At 36.9% G+C, this 19,768-nt stretch overlaps 2 protein-coding genes, 1 long non-coding RNA gene and 1 pseudogene across 7 annotated transcripts; 2 read left to right on the top strand and 2 right to left on the bottom strand.

Moving 5' to 3' along the window:
• The first annotated feature begins 950 nt into the window (after positions 1-950).
• Positions 951-4,443, top strand: LOC109005186. 5 transcript variants are annotated; one of them, XR_001998424.2, is made up of 5 exons: positions 951-1,105; positions 1,221-1,360; positions 2,226-2,406; positions 3,698-3,798; positions 4,043-4,443. It is a non-coding gene; the product is annotated as an uncharacterized LOC109005186 (long non-coding RNA). The 5 variants fall into 5 exon arrangements; XR_004802738.1 differs by having other exon boundaries at positions 1,221-1,315; positions 3,690-3,798; XR_004802737.1 differs by having other exon boundaries at positions 1,221-1,315.
• Positions 4,444-5,388: 945 nt separating this feature from the next.
• On the top strand, positions 5,389-6,898 carry LOC109005183 (protein ENHANCED DISEASE RESISTANCE 2-like). The gene has a single exon (XM_018983987.2). It carries the CDS (start codon positions 5,515-5,517, stop codon positions 6,409-6,411), a length of 897 nt encoding a protein of 298 aa, XP_018839532.1. The 5' UTR covers positions 5,389-5,514; the 3' UTR covers positions 6,412-6,898.
• A 1,263-nt stretch (positions 6,899-8,161) lies between these two features.
• Positions 8,162-11,995, bottom strand: LOC109005185 (annotated as a pseudogene).
• A 2,586-nt stretch (positions 11,996-14,581) lies between these two features.
• On the bottom strand, positions 14,582-15,422 carry LOC109005184 (protein GLUTAMINE DUMPER 5-like). Its single transcript, XM_018983988.2, has one exon. The coding sequence runs from the start codon at positions 15,306-15,308 to the stop codon at positions 14,757-14,759; it is 552 nt and encodes a 183-aa protein (XP_018839533.1). The 5' UTR covers positions 15,309-15,422; the 3' UTR covers positions 14,582-14,756.
• Between the last annotated feature and the right edge of the window lie 4,346 nt (positions 15,423-19,768).

Consider the following 19,768-nt stretch of genomic DNA (forward strand, 5'->3'; position numbering starts at 1 on the left):
ATAGGGCACTTGTATCAAGTTTTGGTAGGATGTCTAGTGTGGAGAGCGTTCTTTGGAGAAGACCTTCCCAGCTCTTCAATACGGAGGCTACGATAGCGGATCTGTTTGTGTTTGCCCAAAACTCTTATCAATAGAATATTTTATTCACTCGGGTTAACCATGATTGGGAGTTGTCTACTGGTTTAGAATTTTTTAATTTGATATACTCTTCAAAAAGATTAACGACACAAGACGATATGTTACAATTGAGGTGCAAGGGCAGTAAGAAGTTCTCAATAAAGACATATTATAAAATTCTGGCATCACAAGGTAATATACATTTTTTGTGGAAAAGTGTTCAGAGGTCACGCGTGCCTTCCAAAGTGACTTTTTTTGTGTGGACTGTTGCTTTTGAAAAAATTATAACAACGGATAATTTAAGGAAGATTGGTCTCATTGTGATGAATTTGTGTTATTTGTGCAAAAAAAAAAGAGAATCAGTGGACCATCTACTAGGTAACGAGAGAGTCGTGGAATGAGATATTTAGTAAGGTGGATGTTACGTGGGTTATGTAGGCAAATGTGGCTGACTTGCTTGTTGGAATAGTCTAAAAGGTTGTTCCCAAGTAGCAACAACTTAGAAGATGATTCCGTTATGTATTATGTGGTGTATTTAAATGTAAAAGAATGTATGGTACTTTGAAGATAGAGAGCGAACAATTGAAGAGCTTTAAAATTTTTTTCTACACATTTTGCTCTTATGGTTTTCAGCCGTTGTTGTTAATAAAAATAGTCTGTATGAATTTTTAGCTCTAATTTAACTTTTTAAGAATGTATTTAGGTATTTTTTATTATATATTTTGTGTACACAAGTCATGTCAATTTTCATTCATATTAATAAAAATTATTTTTTATTAATAAAAAAAATTATGAACGTTCGTGATGGTAAAAAATGAGGCCGCATAGTCATTCCAAAACCCCCCATTTGTGGCTTTACAGCGTTTACGCACAAACTCTCTTTCTGAAAATGGCGAATGAACCACCGTCATCCTCCTCGTGGCCATGGTTCCTCCAGGCAGTGCCTCTCATGGTAGTTGCATTAATCGCAGCTCACGTATTCGCTCTGGTACTTTCAGAAATCCCGCTTTTCGCTCTCTCTTTTTAACTTTCTTCCTTCCCATTCTCACTCCAGCTCCAAGCGGGCCTCTGATTTCCTCTCCATTCATATTCCTTTCTTCCAGGTCTACTGGATTTACAGATTAGCGACCGAGAAACAGCCTCAAAGGAGGAAAGCACACTAAGGAGCGTCTGATTTGGATGCAGAAAGATGAAGAGGGTTGGTCAAACCCTAATCCTTCGATTGCTCTGGAAAGAAATACTAGTAATGCGTTTAATTAATAGAATTCTCTGGTAAAGTTATTTTTTCATTATAAGTATAATAAATGCATTGCTTGGTGTTTAGATAGACTTTTATTACGTGTGAATCGATGGTTGATACGGTTGAAGCAAAGCGAACTGAGACCAAACGGAGTTGTTCTCGGATCTTGGTTGTTGAAATTCTTAGAGGAATTGATTTGTATTCGTTTTTATTTTATTTTTCTGTTGACTAATGTAGTTTTAGGAAGTAGTCGCTGTAACACTCGCTTGTTTGTCCGTGTTTTAAGTTTCTTTCCTCCTATACTTGTGTAGGTTCAGTTTGGTTGCTGAGAAATTAGGGAATAAGACCGTGCTTTATCAATTTCTTTTACAGACTTATATTTTTTACAAACTTCTTAGAGTAGTTTCGCTATATGCTCCGTTTGGTAGCTGAGAAAATTGCAACGGGAAAAAATGTCATGCAGCAAATATGGATTTTATGTATCGCATCCTTAGCCCTTAGGTATTCCAAGCTTACTCGAGGTTTATTGTATAAATATTCTTGAATCACTAAGAAATGAAATGCGCATTTTAAAAAGTTCGAAGCAAGTAGATTCAGATCTGTCTTTGGTTACGAGTTATGGGCAGCTGTTCTTTTTCCTTTTCCTTTTTAGGTGGATCTTTTCTATCGTGAGAAGTGCTACAGATACAAATGGATTACACAGAAGTCAACTTACAAAATAACATGGTTTATTGTGATCCGTTACATTTATTTTAAGATAAAAGAAATTTTACAATCTAATATACCACATCATGTTACTATCATTCTGTGGTTTATTTTTGTATAATCTGTTTGTGACTAAAATATTTCTCTTTTATCTTATAACCAGGCAAATTACTAATGAAAGCTTGTCCATGATTCCTTTCATTTTTTTGGTGAATCGACCTCTATGTCATAGGCAGGTGAATTACTGAATGGTCTTCATATATTGGCCTACATTCAGTTGCTGTTTGGGGCTAAAGAATGTTGGTGTGCGTTGGTGCAAGGCCCATGTTTATTTGATTTCCAGGGTACCTGCCATTTCAATATGGTTTGCAGTGATTTATGTTTTTGCCAATGGATTATTACCTGTTAGTGAGAATATTATAGGTCAGTAGGATTCGTGCTCTCTCTGAAGCCGAATGATTTCCAAGTCACGGTTTTCAGATATTTTTAATTAAGTAATGTTATTATGCCGCCTCATTTTGACCGCTCATGCACTTAATTTTTGAGTAATGATATACACACAATACATTATACAATACATTGCACAACAATGTTATAAAATGAGAGTATTTTTATAAAATTATGTTATTTTTATAAGATGTTTTATAAAAAAATCTCTCATTTAAAACATAATTGTGTAAAGTGTTGTAAAAAATGTTGTGTGTAAATCATTTTCCATTTGCAATAGGTGGCACACACTCTGGCAGAATAGCACCACTCTTTTTAATTTGTGCACTGCATCTAGGAGTTAAAACTTAGAAGGCTTTTGAGTATGACGACACATACCTAGCGTGAACTTGGTAGGAAAAGCTTTCTGCATTATCGGCGGCGCGTCGTAGAATAGAATAACAGACAATTAGATGAGTCAGTGGCTCATGGTTTTTCAAAATATTTATACCTGATGAGAAGCTCATTGAATTGGACCGATTTTTCCATATCAATTGAACGAAATATGGAGGTGATAAGCAAAACATAACTTGGGAGAAGTATATTACGTGTGTGAGTCTGTGACGCCCTGCTATCTGAAATTCAATTACTTTTTAATGTGAAATGTAGGATTATATTCCACCATCTCCTTTTTCATTATTCTTCCCTGCCATTTCTTTTTTGTTTCTTTTTCCGTGCCATTTCATGAAATTTAGAACTGCCCAGCATGGCTGATTGAATTGGGGCTCATTTTTTTTTGTTTTTTTAAGATGTTGGTACTGATTTTATCCACAATAGTATTGAATTTGATGAATACACGACTCAAAGATCTTATTTGAATAAATGTTACTGTGCCGTTCTATTTTGTCTCTTTATTTTGATTGTTTATATATTTAATTTTTTTTAATATTTTTTTATTTTACTTACTGATTAAGTAATTACTGATTAAGTAAGTGATTGTTAGTATATTGATATTTTTTAATATATTTTTAAAAATGTTTAAAAATATTAAAAAATATAAAAAAAAAATTATCTGGGGGCACGCCAGCAGCTCCCTATTAGGCGGTATCTTAGTAGCACTCATTTTATTTTTAGTAATATAATAAGAATGAAATTAAGGGAATGAATATTCTCAGCCTTTGATGAGATGCATATCTCCAAGTTGTTTAGGTGAGGTCGGCACTTGGCAGCTTGACACCTACCCAAAGAGACAAGAGTTGGAGAATAAAGTCAGCCTATCATAAAAGTCATAAAGGGCCAAAGAATTAAAGGTCCCTCTCTCTCTCTCTCTCTCAATTTTTTTTTTTTACTGAACAAATAAGAATTAGGGTCACTACTAATTCTAACCATTAATATATTTTGATTTAAGTAGAAGTTTCAAGATTCGTGCGCTTTATTGTGATCTAAATAGCTTCTTTGTTCCCTTTAAAAAAAAAAAAAATAGCTTCTTTGTAAATATTTATTTAAAGGGACTCCATTATTCATAATCTCGTGCAAACAATAATTATTGTCCAGCGTCATTTGTGACTGGTTATGAGCACAGAGCAGTCCACCGTGTAACAACGTTGTAAGCTGCGACGGTGGGTCCCATTCACAAAATCCACGTGTCATAATGGGATGCTTAAGTGGCACAAGAGCGTCGAAAACGAGTGATCGTCAACGTCGTTCTTGTTCTCATTGAGCACCACGTGCCGCTATCTTGATCGTCAACGTCGATGAAGCACCTCTCGCTGTCAAGCTTATGAACTCATGATCGTTACCTTGTCGATTTGTGCGGTTTATGAGATACTCTCATTATATTTCATTAAATTACCACAATGCCATTATATTGCAAGAATAATAAAATAATTGTAAAAGCAGTAATATATAGATATCTTTTGTACATTACTTCAAGTTCAAAGGGATGAATACAAAAAACTTTTCAAACTATCATTCATTTTTGTATTTACTTGTAATTTATATATTTTGATAAGGATAATACAATTTAGTTCTATGATGTTGATCTCTTATTTTGATTGCTTGTATATATATATATATATATTTTAATGGTTAAAAAATAAATTATTAGTGAATTTGTATATTTTTTAAAATGTATTGATATTTAAAAAATGCTTGAAAGAAAAAGGGGAAACAAATGTAATTGCACCAATGATAACTTTGAGGAGGGGCAAAATCATGGGATTAAGTAGCAGCACCTTTTTTATAATCATTGAAAGATTTTGTGTATTTTTCATCTACTTTAATTGTTGGAATGGGTCCGAATAGATTCCATCGTATAATCACAATATTATGTCATCTATTTTCAATCAAGATAGTTCGAAATTTAACTAATCTTCATCAGCATTTTGTTTGTTAAAACATTTGGGTTTACTTTATAATTTTCTAATTTTCCTTTCAACTTGTTAGTTTTTATAGGTCATTAAAAATTCCAAAAAAAATTCTTTTTGGGATGGAATTATGATACACACAATTCTTTTTTCTTTCTTGTTTTTGTTTTTTGTTTTTTTTGAATTCAAAATGAGCCATTGAGTCAAAGAGCTATTTATTCCATTTCCATCTCGGATTACCTATATTAAGATATCCAAATCAGGCCTGTGTTGTAAATATGCAATTTAATATTATTGTGTCATAGATGAAAAAGTTAAGAAGGCAATTATCATAATCAACCAGTTTTTTCTTCTTTAGGGGTCCATTTCGGGACAGGTGAAATTAGGTCATGCAAGATCATTTATTAGTTTGCAAACCAAATTAGCTGTCCCATTAGGAAAGGGCACCCTCGTAGTTTCTTCGAAATCGAAGGGTACCTTTTAGCTTTTAGTTTCCACTCTTTAATTGGTTATTATACATCACAATTCACAATATACGCCTCTGGCCTCAACCGTGTTGCTCTAACCCCGAAGAGAGTCCTCGCGAAACTAATAAAAGAGCTCAGAGAGAGACGGGGAGGAAGTCTTTAGTGTGTGTGTGTGTGTGGGTGTGACATTAACATGTGCCCTACGAATCAAAAACATAGAATCTCCGGAGAACTATGCTCCCTATCCGGCGAGTCCATAACCACCGCCACTCCCACGGAATGGATATCGGAGTCCATCAGCGGGGGATCATTGCGCAACGTCGACCTCCACACAGGAACCAACGGCTGGGCCTCACCTCCGGGCGACCTTTTCTCCCTCCGCTCCAAGAACTACTTCACAAAACGTACCAAAACCCCCTCCGGCGAGTACCTACTCTCCCCAGCCGGAATGGATTGGCTGAAGTCGACTACCAAACTCGACAACGTACTCGCCCGTTCCGACAACCGCGTGTCCCACGCTCTCGGCAAGGCCCACGCCCTGGGCAAATCCCTAAAGAGCTTCATTTTCGCTGTCAACCTGCAAGTCCCCGGGAAGGACCACCACAGCGCCGTTTTCTACTTCGCCACGGAGGATCCTATCCCCTCCGGTTCTCTTCTGTACCGGTTCGTTAATGGTGACGACTCGTTCCGGAACCAGCGGTTCAAGATCGTGAACCGGATCGTGAAGGGCCCGTGGATCGTGAAGAAGGCGGTGGGGAATTACGGTGCGTGTCTGTTAGGCAAGGCTCTGACGTGTAATTATCACCGAGGATCTAACTACTTGGAAATCGACGTGGACATTGGGAGCTCAGCGATAGCCAGCGCGATTCTGCACCTCGCATTGGGGTATGTAACGAGCGTGACCATAGACATGGGGTTCGTGGTGGAGGCGCAGGCAGAGGACGAGTTGCCCGAGAGGCTGATCGGTGCGGTTAGGGTTTGCCAGATGGAAATGTCGTCGGCTAAGGTGGTGGACGCGCACACGGTGGCGCGTGGGATGGGATTTTCTAAGGTGAACCACGGGGACTCAGGCGACGGTGAGCATGAATGAAGATGACGATGAGAATCCCTAATTAATGGAGATTTTAGTGTTAATTTATTTTTAGAATATGTAATATTAGTCCCCTTTTGTTTTAATTTTGAAGATGGGGGAATCGGTGCCGGTGGTATATTTATAGAGAATAATAACATGTCGTTAACAACAACTGGCTGTTTGCGAGGGTGGCGTTTGCTTCTTCCTAAGAAATGCAGTTATTTTGGTATAATATTAGAATAGTCATCTGGAGCTTTTTAGGTGGGAGCGCTTGTGAGAGTTGATGATAAACTTTTGATGGGCGGCGGTTAGTGACAGAGTGGGGACGAACACTGCAAAGATTTTGGTGGGGGCTCCCTTTTTATGTTTAAGTGGATGCCAAATTCTATTTCAGAGAGTGATATTACAAGCTACACAGTGATGTGAGAAAGTTCATGTACCTGAAATAGATTTCCAAATCGAATATAATACATGAATGTTACCATCGCATCTTTCTTCTCTCTTAGTTGAAAATTCCAATTATTTCTCCTTAAATTTCCTTAGAAACAAACTCATAATTTGTGTACAATTATATCGACGTGGTGCTTGTCATTATTAACTATGGCTTATTAATCAATATTTCATTGTTACTCTGCGCCTTGGCGATGACCTCGCAGAAGTGTTTCACGTTCTCGTCAATTTTGTTCTAAATTCATCGAGTTTTGTTTGGAGATTGAATATTTTAGTAGGTGCGAAACAGTTGTCATTCTGGTTTTACTTTTGAAAGTAGGGTGGAGTTGGGAAGAAGGAAGAATGGTAGCTGGTAGTGGTGATGGATCTGGGTCTTTTTATAGAGATGGTGCCGATGGTGGAAATGAAATGATTTATGTCCACTCAACCTTGAGGGGATTAGATCGTGATGCCGCATTATTTGTCGTGGATCTGCAGCCCGCTCAGAGCAATAGGGACTCTGTGCTCAGAGCAATCTGCTCCAATCTCAAAATCTAAGAATCTCGTGGGTGGTTTGTGTATATAATTATCATCCAGTTGTTAGGCGTTACAACGACCAAAGAGAGACTGACATTTCCCTTTCTTCTTCTTTTTTACATAACAATAATAATAAAAGAAGTGATTATCCTGGCTGTCATTTGTCGGACTTGATGACTGGTTTTCAGTTGATGAATTCTATTAAACGTGATCAGTCACGAGGTCTAATACTTTTGTTGTTTTTTGTTTTTTGTTTTTATATGCCCCAAGGCACTGGTCAAAAGTGGAACTACATACTAGCTTAACTCTATTAGTTTGACATTTTGTTGTACTTTAATAGCCCATTGATCTGAGAGGTTGTTGTGATGAGAAAAGATAAAAGATAAATGGCATACTACTCTTCAGTCTCTCCCTGTAAATCAGGGTTTAAATGCATTTCATTTTCTCGCACGCACACTCACGAGGTTCCTCGCCTCACTTTTTGGGGATATAATTCTCCAATGCCATTTCAATTTAAAGACAAATCCACCTTCGTTTCTTATAATATTTTGCTCTGTTAATGCGTGGTAATAAATGTATTAAAAGCCGAGCCATTGCGTTCCGAAAATACAAATAAGAGTTTTGCTGACACAAAAATCACCAAACTTGAAGGATATATAGTTTATACGATAATGTTTCTATAAGGGGCTATATATCATATACGTTTACATTTCTTTTTTCTAATTAAATATACGTTTCTATTTCTATTGAACGCATGCTAACATGTCAGGATATAAAATGTTTTCCAGATGGAAGAAATTCATCTCTCGAATGGTACAGGAACAGCTTCCCTACACCACTGCAGGGCAACAAGCTGCTGGAACATTTTGAACATTTGGAGGCAGAAAGAGATATCCAATCAAAGCACAAGTTTCAACAGTTTGACCAGAGGCAAGGAACATTTTTGTAGCATCGACTATAACAGGTAAAAAGGAAATACCAGGATGGAAAGGGGAAAAAAAGAAATGGAAATACCTTGAACAACATAGATACAAAAACATGGCAGAGAGGCCTGGCTGCCAAAAAAGTTTAGTGGCAACAAGAGAGCTCTGGACACCACCAAGTGCTGGTCAAATTCGATCGATAAGGTACCTTGCCAGAGAGTTAATTGGCTTACTAGAATCAAAATTTACCATCCTGCGGCTTTTAATCTTGATCCGGGCAAGGTAATCAGCTGCAATCCAGGGAAAACTCAACATCACTACATTCTCTGGACCATCTGGCTTTTGCAACTCCAGAGATTTCTTCACCCATTTAGGATGGTAAGCAACCTGATAGCATGCTGATTGGTAATCCTCTTTCCCCATAAAATCAGGGTACCATTTTGGTTTCAGATGTGGAGGCATGGTGACAATGTGCCCAGTCTTGGGAAAATCAACAGCTTTAGCTGCTAAATCAGCAAGCGTCAAGCAGTTCTCATCCAAAGCCCCGTACTCACTGCCGTCAGCATGAACCACATGTGCATTGCAGATTGTTCCCAGGCTCTCATTCACCATGTTTCTTGCAAAAAAGTCAATTATATCCTACGGAACAAACACAAAATATAAATTTAAGCGAGTTTCTTTGTTGCATACTTGGGGTTCTAATATATTGTATGTGTAAGAGTTTCATCAAATGTCTATCCTATCTTACTTACTCGTTCCTCAAGATTAACTACTGAGAATTTTATCCCAATTTTTTATCGGTAAACAAAACTTTATTGATCATAATAATAGGCAAGAGCCCAACAAGTATTACGGAACATATACAAGCAATGCCAAAGCATGCTAGTTTAGTGATATGAGAATTTTATCCCATTTCATCACATGCTTTTGTCAGTCTATATTGAAATTGCTTATTAGTGCAATAATGCAGCAGTTTCTTGAAACCAAACCAACTAACAAGGGAACTCCATCGTGCTAATCTAATTGTCTTGGTTGTGCCATTGGCTAACATTGTAGCACCATTCGTGTTATAAATTTCATCAAAACACCATCCCAGAATCCAATTGTTCATAGAATATAGTAAATTACAGTCAAGAAATGCAGATCAAGTATCTGAGTAGTGACCTGGCGTGTTGAAAGTTTGGTTTCTGCCAGAGTATACTCCATGGGCGGCCAGCTCTTCTTGCTCTGGGGAATGAGATTTTCATCCCATGTCACAAAGTAGAGGTCCCCATCAAGGTCACTTCCAGATGCTTCATCCGAGTGGGGCTTATCACCCTTTTGAGGGAAAACAAGGCAATCAAATAAATGGTGTAAACCAGGGGCATCAACTGCTTCCAGAATCCTTATATCCCCTGGGTGAAGACAAGGATTTTTTGCTATCACCCCATGCCCTTTAATTACTTGAAGATTATTTGCTTTCTCAGTGAACCTGGAGCCATGCTTTGAGAAACAGTTTTCCAATGATGGGGTAGACACTTGGATAAAAGATTGGCCTTGCTCAAGGACGCCTAGCTTATCGAAGCAGCCCATTAACCACCTACCTGAAGGAACAAAAATCCTAGCCTTCTCCCTAAGGCCACAATGATGAGCAGCTCGTATACAGGTTAACATGCCTCGTAGATGAGGTTCACTTTGAGGCTCAAATCCCTCACTCAGCATAATTGCTGCTGCATTTCCTTGCTCACCACAGGATGCTGTCAGGACATCAAATGCAACATCTGTGTCCACAAGCATTTGGTTTTGTCTGGAGAGCATAGAGTCCTGCATTTTCCAGAATATTTCATCAGGAACGTGCAAAGTTGAAAGCAGTGTCACGATCTGTCTGTTTAGGAAACCAGGCTGAAACCTAGTCCAAGAACAGATTTCAAGAGTAGTATGGTCAGACAGGAACTTGTTCATACTATGCCTTAAAGAAAGTCACACCCCATCACCTTTTGCTGGCCAACAAGCCACAACGCCCTGCATATCTTGATAAGCACATGGAGGGTTCCCGTCCAATTTCAGTTTCTCTGCAACTTCGTTTGCAAGATCAGGAGTAATCATACCAATCCCATCAGAGAAAATGTAATTATTTCTCTCTACGTCTGGGAGCTCGGGATTCACCTCTTTTGGTGGAACTTCTACTGTAGCATACGTAGATGAGCAATTGATTGGATGAGAAGGCTAGAAAAGAATACTCCCTACCACAAACATGAAATCCACTTTTCAGAATGGTATTCACCCTTTGGAATATTTTTGTTTTTTGTGGACAGAGTTTGATGTGATAAACTTTACAATAGGAGCGACGTAGGAGTTAAGAACATTGGAGTTCATTGTCTGCATTCCTTCATCCATACATAAAAGTGACCCTTAAAAACCTATCAGCAACTCCTTTATACTTCCTGAGAACTCTGTTGGAAAGCTCCACTTCTGGTGGAAGACAATATGCTTTTGTTGGTGTAATAACCAGCCTCCTAACTTCAACAATGCTGTCTAGGGCTCTTAAAAAGCTTAGGATTCCGCAACAACCAATCCTGGACCGTTTTCAGTCTCCTGAGGGCATTGACCACCGGGCGTCTGTAAGAACATATGTGCCTTAGTGCGGCAATGTTGACCTCTTTGAAGAAATTGTCTGACTACTGGTGCCGACTGAATATGCCTTTATGCAAGACAGCATTCGCCAAGAACATTATCTCAAAAGCTATCCCTTGCTTGTACTGAATACAGAAGAAAGGATCTAATAAGGGCAGCCCAAATTCAGGTTCATCCCTGATCCTAAGTGGCTTTTCAAGGTAGATCTCGTGCACTCTTTGTTCTTTAAGATATTCCATTGTCCTTCTCAACTTGACACCTTGGCGGGGGTGGGATTGAAACTCTATAAGAACTACACCGACCAATGGCCCCACTTGGTGTAAAATCTGTGGTTCGGATCCAAGGATCATCATCATCTAACAAATGATACAGCACAGATTCTTCAATATCATCATCAGCCGTTCTATACCAAATGCAGGGAGACGAAGCCAGGTGCAACAAAATTACTAGATATGATGTATCATTATAGCGTTTGATCTCGTTGATGTCTCTTACCACAAATTCCATCTTAAAATTACATTTTATCACTGCATACTTGCTTGTGCTTTTAAAAGAGAAAACAGTATCTCTTGTGAAACAAAACTTGCATGTCCAATCAAAGGGATCTACCAGAAAGTCAACCCCACGAGGTGCTCCTCTCCAAGCAACAAAAAACTCATCCCGACTGACCAAGGTTCCAACCTCGACAAGCACGTCAGACAACTTATGAGGAGTTGTAGTCCTGCTCCTCTGCCTCAGGTGGAATGGACTTTCGAAACCTAAACTAACCTTCAATGGTTGCTTGTTCAGAAAAAGATCACAACGCCCTGCAGCATCCACAGCCCAATCTACCGATTCAGGTGTGGCAAAATGCACAAATGCATGGGGCTCCACCTTTTTATAATCATCTTCTATTTCAATGTCTGAAGTGTCAATGACCTCAAATGTTGGATAAGATTCTGGAGGAGTCAAGAAGTTTTCAGTCTGCACCTAAGAACAGTTCCAACTTTGTCTTCTAAGCATTCCACAAGATCTTTCGCTATGACATTACTGTCAAACCCACCAAAACTAACTTGACTCATCACTTTTTCTCCATCCCTTTCACTTCCATCCAACTCCATTTCTTTTCTTCAAAGTTCTGCCACTTTCAAATGCAAAGATTTCCCCATAGTTCAATCACTGTAGTGGGAATTTTAATTTTTACCTGTGTACAGATGAGACGCCTGGCAGTTTCCTTCTACTCAAAATTTGAAAAAGAAGAAGAAAAAAAAACCCAAATTCGTGCCCCATGCAACATAGATTGGGTACCTGAGATTTGAATGGGGAACAAAAAAATCCTGCCCCATGCAACATAGAATGGGTAAAACCCAAATTTGAGTCGTGAAATCAAAGTGCTCTTGGATTTGGAGAACTATCGGGAAATCAAATTCATCAATGGTTTAGAGATACATAGGACTCACAGATCAGAGGAAGACGTTGGAACCTGGTGAACGAAATGGCTGTCGTTTAAATGGCAGTAATACGCAGCGTTTAAAGATAAGGTTTGGATTGAGAAACACTTTTAACCTATCTCATATTATCTAATCATTATAATTTTTACAAATTTATATATTAAATATAATAAATAATTCAATTTTTTCAAATCTTAAAATAATAATAATAATATTAAAAATAATATTTTAATAATATTTTATTCAACTTTTAATTTTTATTTTAATTCATTTCATCTCAACTCACTATTTAAATATAATCTTGAATATGTCGTTTATAACTTTTTTATAATTGCACATCGTTTTGGAAACTAAAAATACCAAACAGTGTGTTTTATGCTGTTGTTATTTTATGTATTTTGTCAGGTCAGTTTATCATAGCATAGTTAGAGGTTAGTTACAAATCAGAGTTTTGCGTACATGAGAAAGGGAAATGTGAACAGAAGGGATATATGGAAAATTGCTAAGGCTTGATTTGTAAGGAGGTTGGCGTGTGATTCTCTTTATCACTTTCACAAATACTTTCGAGACATCCTTTAATTTCATTATAGCAACTTTCATTCCATCTGCAATTAGTTTCCTTGTTACGTTACAATAATTCTCAACAGATTCTAGCATTAAGGTTAGGGTTAGGTAATAGAAAGGGAGAAGTTCTCTAATGGAGAGGAAGCCTCATCGAGCGGAGGAGGCTAGAGGCGCGGGAGGCTTAGGATTTGGAGTTTTCTGTTTGCTTTTGTGTATGTGTTTAGAGTTTTTGTAAATTAAATATTCGTATACAAATAATAATAATGCGAACCAACGAAATTGGTCCCCATTTTTTGGCCCATTACCCATTTGTGGTAATCTACTTGTTGAAAATCCAATTATGGTCCCATTTTGAACTTGAACTTGAACTTGTACTTAAACTAAATTAATATCACATCAATTCAGTCTAATTTTAAACTGAGTTAAACATCTAAATACTTAACTTTCAAATCACTAAATTCATTTCAACTCAAAATTTCTTTATACGTAAGATCCATAACTCTTTTAAACTCAACATTTCTTTACATACGAGATCTAAAACTTTTTGTAACTTTTCATAAATACATACAAATTTATTTTAACATTTAAACACATCTAAACTCATATTAGGTGCATGGGTCTCACAAAACTCACTCCATCATTTCAGTTCATTTCTATTAATAAAAAACTCAACTCAACTTAATATCCAAACGGATAATTTAATGACCCATAATTGTATTGTAATTTGAAACCCAAATTAGTTTATCTCCCTTCATAAACATTTTGATAGAAGCTGTGGTTTGGGTATTGAGATATTTTTATAATATCTCACTATTATTTATTATTATTTTTTACATATTTTTTACTATTATTTTATATTCTATTGTTACTTTTTCTCGTATAATATTTAAAAATATATCACTACCAAATCGCAATATGTTTTAATCGACTGTCAAAGATCCTAATTTACATTGGAGGGTTACATGAGCAAAATGATTTTCCTCATCAATCATCATACGCCGGTCTTCCCTTCCCATTTAGTAAGAGGGACGCGGCTTCACGGACAGCTTACTGAGTACGCGTTGCCTTCCTTGGGAAATCCTCTTATATTAATTAAACACGTGTCTCCGATTTGCACCCTAAGAAATTAAACTGCCCAAGGCTGTAGTTAGTGACCTCGTCTTTCTCGTGCCCCAACTTCAACGCCCTGCCGATTTCCCCACTTTTACTGGTGACTGGTTCGTTTCTTGGTGGCCCGGACCAAAAGGAAAAGGGAAATATATATATATATATATATATAACACAATAAATTAGAATATGTGCTTCCTCATCTTCAACGCTTTATTCTCGTAACATTTTTTCTCCTATAGAACTGATTTGCATAACTAAGTAAAGCATATTATATGTCACTATGTTTTTCGTTGTTAATGTAAGTGAAATCGGGAATACTGACTTAAAAATATTTAATGAGGGTCCCTTTCCCAATTGCTTTTGCTTGCTTGATTTGTGTTGTGCTCTGTTTGCTTTACTTCTATGCCCTGAACGTGAACTTCTTAATTTGCTTCCAGAAACAAAACCTGAAAATTGTAAGACAATGTTTGTGTTCTCCTTTTCCAATAATATCACAGACAAAAAGACTCGTTAACTCTGTCTGTAACTGCACGTATGGAAAAAGAATCGATTGTTTCCTTCTGCAATTTGCGTGTAGTTAACTGGGAAGAAAAAACTCCGTCGTCTTCTATTTGATCTCAGCGATTTTTTTACATGACCGAATACTAAACGAACCAAAACCCAAAACCCAAAAAAAAAAAAAAAAAAAGAAGGAAACAAACAGAGGAAAACAGTCATCAAAATCCCTCTTGTGGAGGCCAAAAAGAAACCAAGCGGCTCACTGGCTGTGCTCTTGATCGTCTGGGTTCTCTTGAGAGTCTCTATTTTCTTCAGTCGTAGCATGCTCGTTACGATCACCCACCTCCTTTTTCATCGTCTCACAGCTCTCTGCCCTGTCTCGCTCTTTGTTCTCACTTTTCACTTCACTCCCATAACCAAAAGACACAGCTTTAGCGCATACAGGGGTGGCCAAGAACGTGGGCTTCTTGTCACCAGCCATGATCACCAGGATCTTCTCCTCGTACACCTTCGCCACCTTGCTTTCAGAGTCCCCTGCTTCTTTTGCTTCGCCGGCACCGCTCTCCAAATCCCTCTCGTCCTGGCCTTCCCTCTCATCCAACTGCCCAGCGAGCCTCCAGTAAGAGCAAGCCAAGATCAATAAAGCGAAAGCTATGAGACCCAGCATCGCGGCGAGCCCTCCGAAGAGATAAGGCACCGGAGAGTGCCATGGAGAGCGCTGCGGCTGCGGCTGTGCGTGTGCCACAGATGGTGTTGGTGACATAAAGGAAGAAGCTTTTGTTGCTGCGCTCATCCTGGCAATGCTTCTCATATTTGCTTCGTTTCTTTATTCAAATCTCTCTCTGGAGCCTTTAATTAGGAAGTTTTGGGGGTGATAGGAAAGTGTGGGCTAAAGAAAAAGAAAAATAGGTGAGCTTGAGAGGGAAGAGACAGGTAGGGCTGGTATTTATAGGGAGAGGCAGATCAAAATGTGGTGCTTTTGCTTTCCCGTTATGTGTGTAATAATATGTTTTGTTGGATCCACTGCATCCGCATGGTGCCTCCCTCTGGGTGAGATGGTGGGGCTCAGTTGTATTGGAGTGATGGTGACCCTTTGATTCACAGTTGTGTGGGCAAAAGACCCGCTCTGCCCATCTTACTTTTTTTACTTACAGGTGGCTGCAGCCTGCAGGGGTACAAATCAAGATACATTTGGACCCCTACTCCTATTTCATGTGATTCATGATGATGTTCTACTATTTTCAATGTATAAGGCTTTAGGAAAAGAAAAAAGAAAGGAAAAGAAAGTAATCCCATCTAATTCATAAGTATTGACATTTAAAGGTAAAGAAATCGCCTTCATATATATAAACATATATAAATAAGTAGGGTGGGTACTGGCTTTAGTTGGCATAAAAAATAAATGATCACTAGTCGAGGCATGGCTAAAATTGTCTTTGCAAATCGCACTTCCTCTTCAGATTAGAAAGATAAAGAGAGGAATATGTAGATAGCAATTTGCAAAACTCTCTGTTGTTTTGGCACGATTGGTTCTGAATTAAGAATGCAATTAGAAAAAGTAATCCATAATCTTCTTTGCTTTTAAAGATTTTTAAAGAAACACACAGAGAGGCAGGTTATATTCTAAACTTCCACCAATATGCATGTGTTCTACAAAGGTACGGTTCTTTTTTTCTTTCTCGATATCATATTTCCAAATTGATAATATATATATATATATATAGAATTAAATCCATATTCGGGAGAGGCACTACTACTTTGGCGTCCCTATCTATCTATCTATCTGCAGCCACAGCTAAAGCTAGCGCACTAAAGTTTCAATATGATGATATGTTTGTACAGTGAAAGCCACCACAATCATTAAGCAAAGATAAAAAAGAGAATAAAAATTGTGGGTAAAGTACCAACAAAGCTAATGTGATTTTCCTTTAGCTTCATCATTTGGAGTACTGTGATTTGATTTCGATCACAGTGTCTGGCCTGAGATCACCCCAACAACTCATCATCATGTGTCTTTATTGCAGCACTACTAAACTCACACGATCGAGCCAATCTTTTATTTTTATTTTTATTTTTTTCTCTTCTCAATTTTGTTCGATTAGTATTTTTAGGAGGACAATCCGTCTATGGGGGTACTTGGATAGGATATTTTCGATCAATTTTCAGTTCAATCAACACATACATATATGGCCCCCACCAATATAAAGATTTCGAGGTGGGCTGGCTGGCTGTTATCATATATATATATATATATATATTGATATAAACGATAAAATAATTATATATATATTTGGGTATGATCTCTGCAGGGAGGCTGATCTGGCTTTATAAGTTTTCTTTCTTTGGGATCGATCGATCAGCTTTTTTTGGTTGTACGAGAAATCAAGGCCGCAAAAGGCAAAAGCTGCCTGCCATGGATTTTATGTAAATTAAGGAGGTCATGTGTATAAGTAGTACTTATAGTATCTGTCAGAAAGCTGCATATATGCCCTCGCTGATCTACCTCGATCTCTATCTCTATCTGTTTTATTTAGTCGAATATAAAAATCTTTGACACAGAGTACCGTGATTATCATCATGTGCATGCATGCATGCATGTTGTCAAACATCTTAAATTCATAATATATATTTTTTTGTGCATACATACAATTATATACCTCATCAACAATTGCATGCATGCAAGCCACCCAACTGCAATCACCTCTTAATTTACGTTGATTTTTCATCTACCGATCGATGCTCGTGCGTGTTGGTGATGCTGTAGTACGTACGTACTAAGCTAGACTTGGATTTATTTTTAATGCTGACTAAATTCTACGTGATCCAAATATTTAATTAACCTATGCATTACACATTAGATTTTCTTACACTAACGGGATCTATTTTTTTTTAAAAGAATTGTATGAGACTTGTCTATTTTAAATTTGTATAAATTATTTCTCTATATACATAAATATTCTCCATTGATAAAGACTAATTAGAGAAGGGATAGGAATCTAGCTAGTAGAAAAAAAAAAAAAAAAAACAAATGATGGAACATAATGGCATTGTGCACCATTAATTAATTGATATTTAGCCCCACCACCGCCACTTTATGCTTTGGTTGATGACACCCTCTCCGCCCACCAGGCCCCATTGCTGGCGGCATATCGTGTTCCTTTGTTCCCTCTCTCTGTATTGGGAGTTTACGCCTTCAACTACGTAACACTAGGGGTGTAAATTTAAACCGGAAAACCGGAAAACCGGACCGGACCGGACCGAACCGGACCGGTTGGTCCGGTTTTGAACCGGTCCGGTCCGGAACCGGTTCCTATTTTATGAAAACCGGCCGGTTCCGGTCCGGTTCCGGTTCCGTAGTTTTTGGGACCGGACCGGACCGAACCGGACCGGTTGGAAAAAAAAATATAAAAATTAATTTATATATTATACAAAATATTTATATATATAATATATAATTATATGTTAAATTTTTATATATAATATATATAATTATATATCATATATGAAAAAATTTTATATTATAATTTATAAATAATAACATAAAATGTTAATCTTAAATATGAACATTTGTAATTTATTTGATCATATGTTATTAATATAATTATATATAAGATAATGTTGTTATAATTTATAAAATAAAAGTTTAATCTTAAAGATAAAAATTTAATTGATCATATGCTTTAAGCATAATATATATATTAAATTTTTAATAATATTTTATAATAAGAATTAACACTTTATTATATGTTTTTTACATTTTAAAAAAATCGGAAAACCGGACCGGACCGGACCGGAAACCGGTAAAACCGGAAGTACCGGTTTAGGAGGGTAATCGGGGCGTAATCGGTTTTGAAAAATACAAAACCGGTACATACCGGTTCGGTCCTAGATTTTGTCCAAAACCGGACCGGACCGGACCGGTTACACCCCTACGTAACACAGCATATTTAAGAGAGGGTCCCGAAACGTGCTATATATATGAGTAATGTTAGAGAGAAATTATTATAATAGTGTATACTTTATACTCATTGTGTAGTTGCTTCTAGTTGATTATTCTAATACTCATTTGGAGAGATGTGTGGTCTATATGATACTACATCATATGTGCAAAATGGATTTTTTTAATAGGACTTTTTTCTATATTTATTATATATATAGAGCAATGCTAGGTACAGTCCCCATTTGGGGATTGCAATGTAAGTCTAAGTTATTTTAACTTTAAATTTTTTTAAAATTATAAAATTATCTCTCCTAAAATGATATTTTCTCTCATTTATTAATGTACCTGCACATACAATCTCTACTTGAGGATTGTAAATAGAATTTATCACATATATATATATATATATATATATATATATATATATATATATATATATGGAGATATGGTGCGCGCGTATGAATGCAGGCTGCAGGCCGGCATTCACTGCATGTGCGAGAATCTTTAGCATGCAGCGATATATGTAGTCATACATGATATATGGCATGCAGAGTTGCCATATATACATGATCGAAACTGGACTTGATCTTATATTCAAAAGTTAACATTAATTTACATGACTAGTCTTAGGATCATCATCATGATAAGATTAATTAAGATAATTTGTTTTTAAATTCGTGTCTATATATATATATATTTACCCAATAATTAAGAAATTAAGTACATGACCTATAAAGTTAGTTTCAATAATAATTAAAAAAACAATTAAAATTGCAGTCACTGTGCGGGATACAGCGGCCTAATCATATCAAGTCCATAATTTATAAAAGCTAGCTAGCTGCGTGGGGTCAATTTCCCCGACATGCTCCATTTGGACTAGTGTTATTAATATTTCATCATTTTCCACCATTTTTGTACCTTTGAGGACTCTCAGACTATTAACGCTACCGCGGCCAATTTTATTTCTCTCTAATTTGTACTAATTATTTGTGGCACATCATGCATGTCCTCTCAATTGTCAATGCACATACATAAATTAATAAAGCTAGCGCACATGATATATATATATATAGATACACACATATAATATATATATATATATATATATATATAATTAGGATCAGTTCTTCTAAAGATTAAGAAATTAAGGCCAATCAAACTTAACCATTTGATCTTGATACTCTTCTTTTATATGGCTAGCTCACTACAAAAAGGTTTTTTGATTCTTTGAAACCTTTTTTTTTTCCTTTGAATTTCTTATATATAGTACTACTATATATATATATAGGCGTTGCAGATACTTATATAATTTGACATGACTAGCCGAATGA

The sequence above is a fragment of the Juglans regia genome, chromosome 11, assembly GCF_001411555.2.
Source record: "Juglans regia cultivar Chandler chromosome 11, Walnut 2.0, whole genome shotgun sequence".
NCBI lineage: Eukaryota > Viridiplantae > Streptophyta > Magnoliopsida > Fagales > Juglandaceae > Juglans > Juglans regia.

Excerpts from the sequence above, each read along its gene's own strand:
- LOC109005183 (XM_018983987.2), top strand. The coding sequence starts at position 5,515 with ATGTGCCCTACGAATCAAAAACATAGAATCTCCGGAGAACTATGCTCC.
- LOC109005184 (XM_018983988.2), bottom strand. The coding sequence starts at position 15,308 with ATGAGAAGCATTGCCAGGATGAGCGCAGCAACAAAAGCTTCTTCCTTT.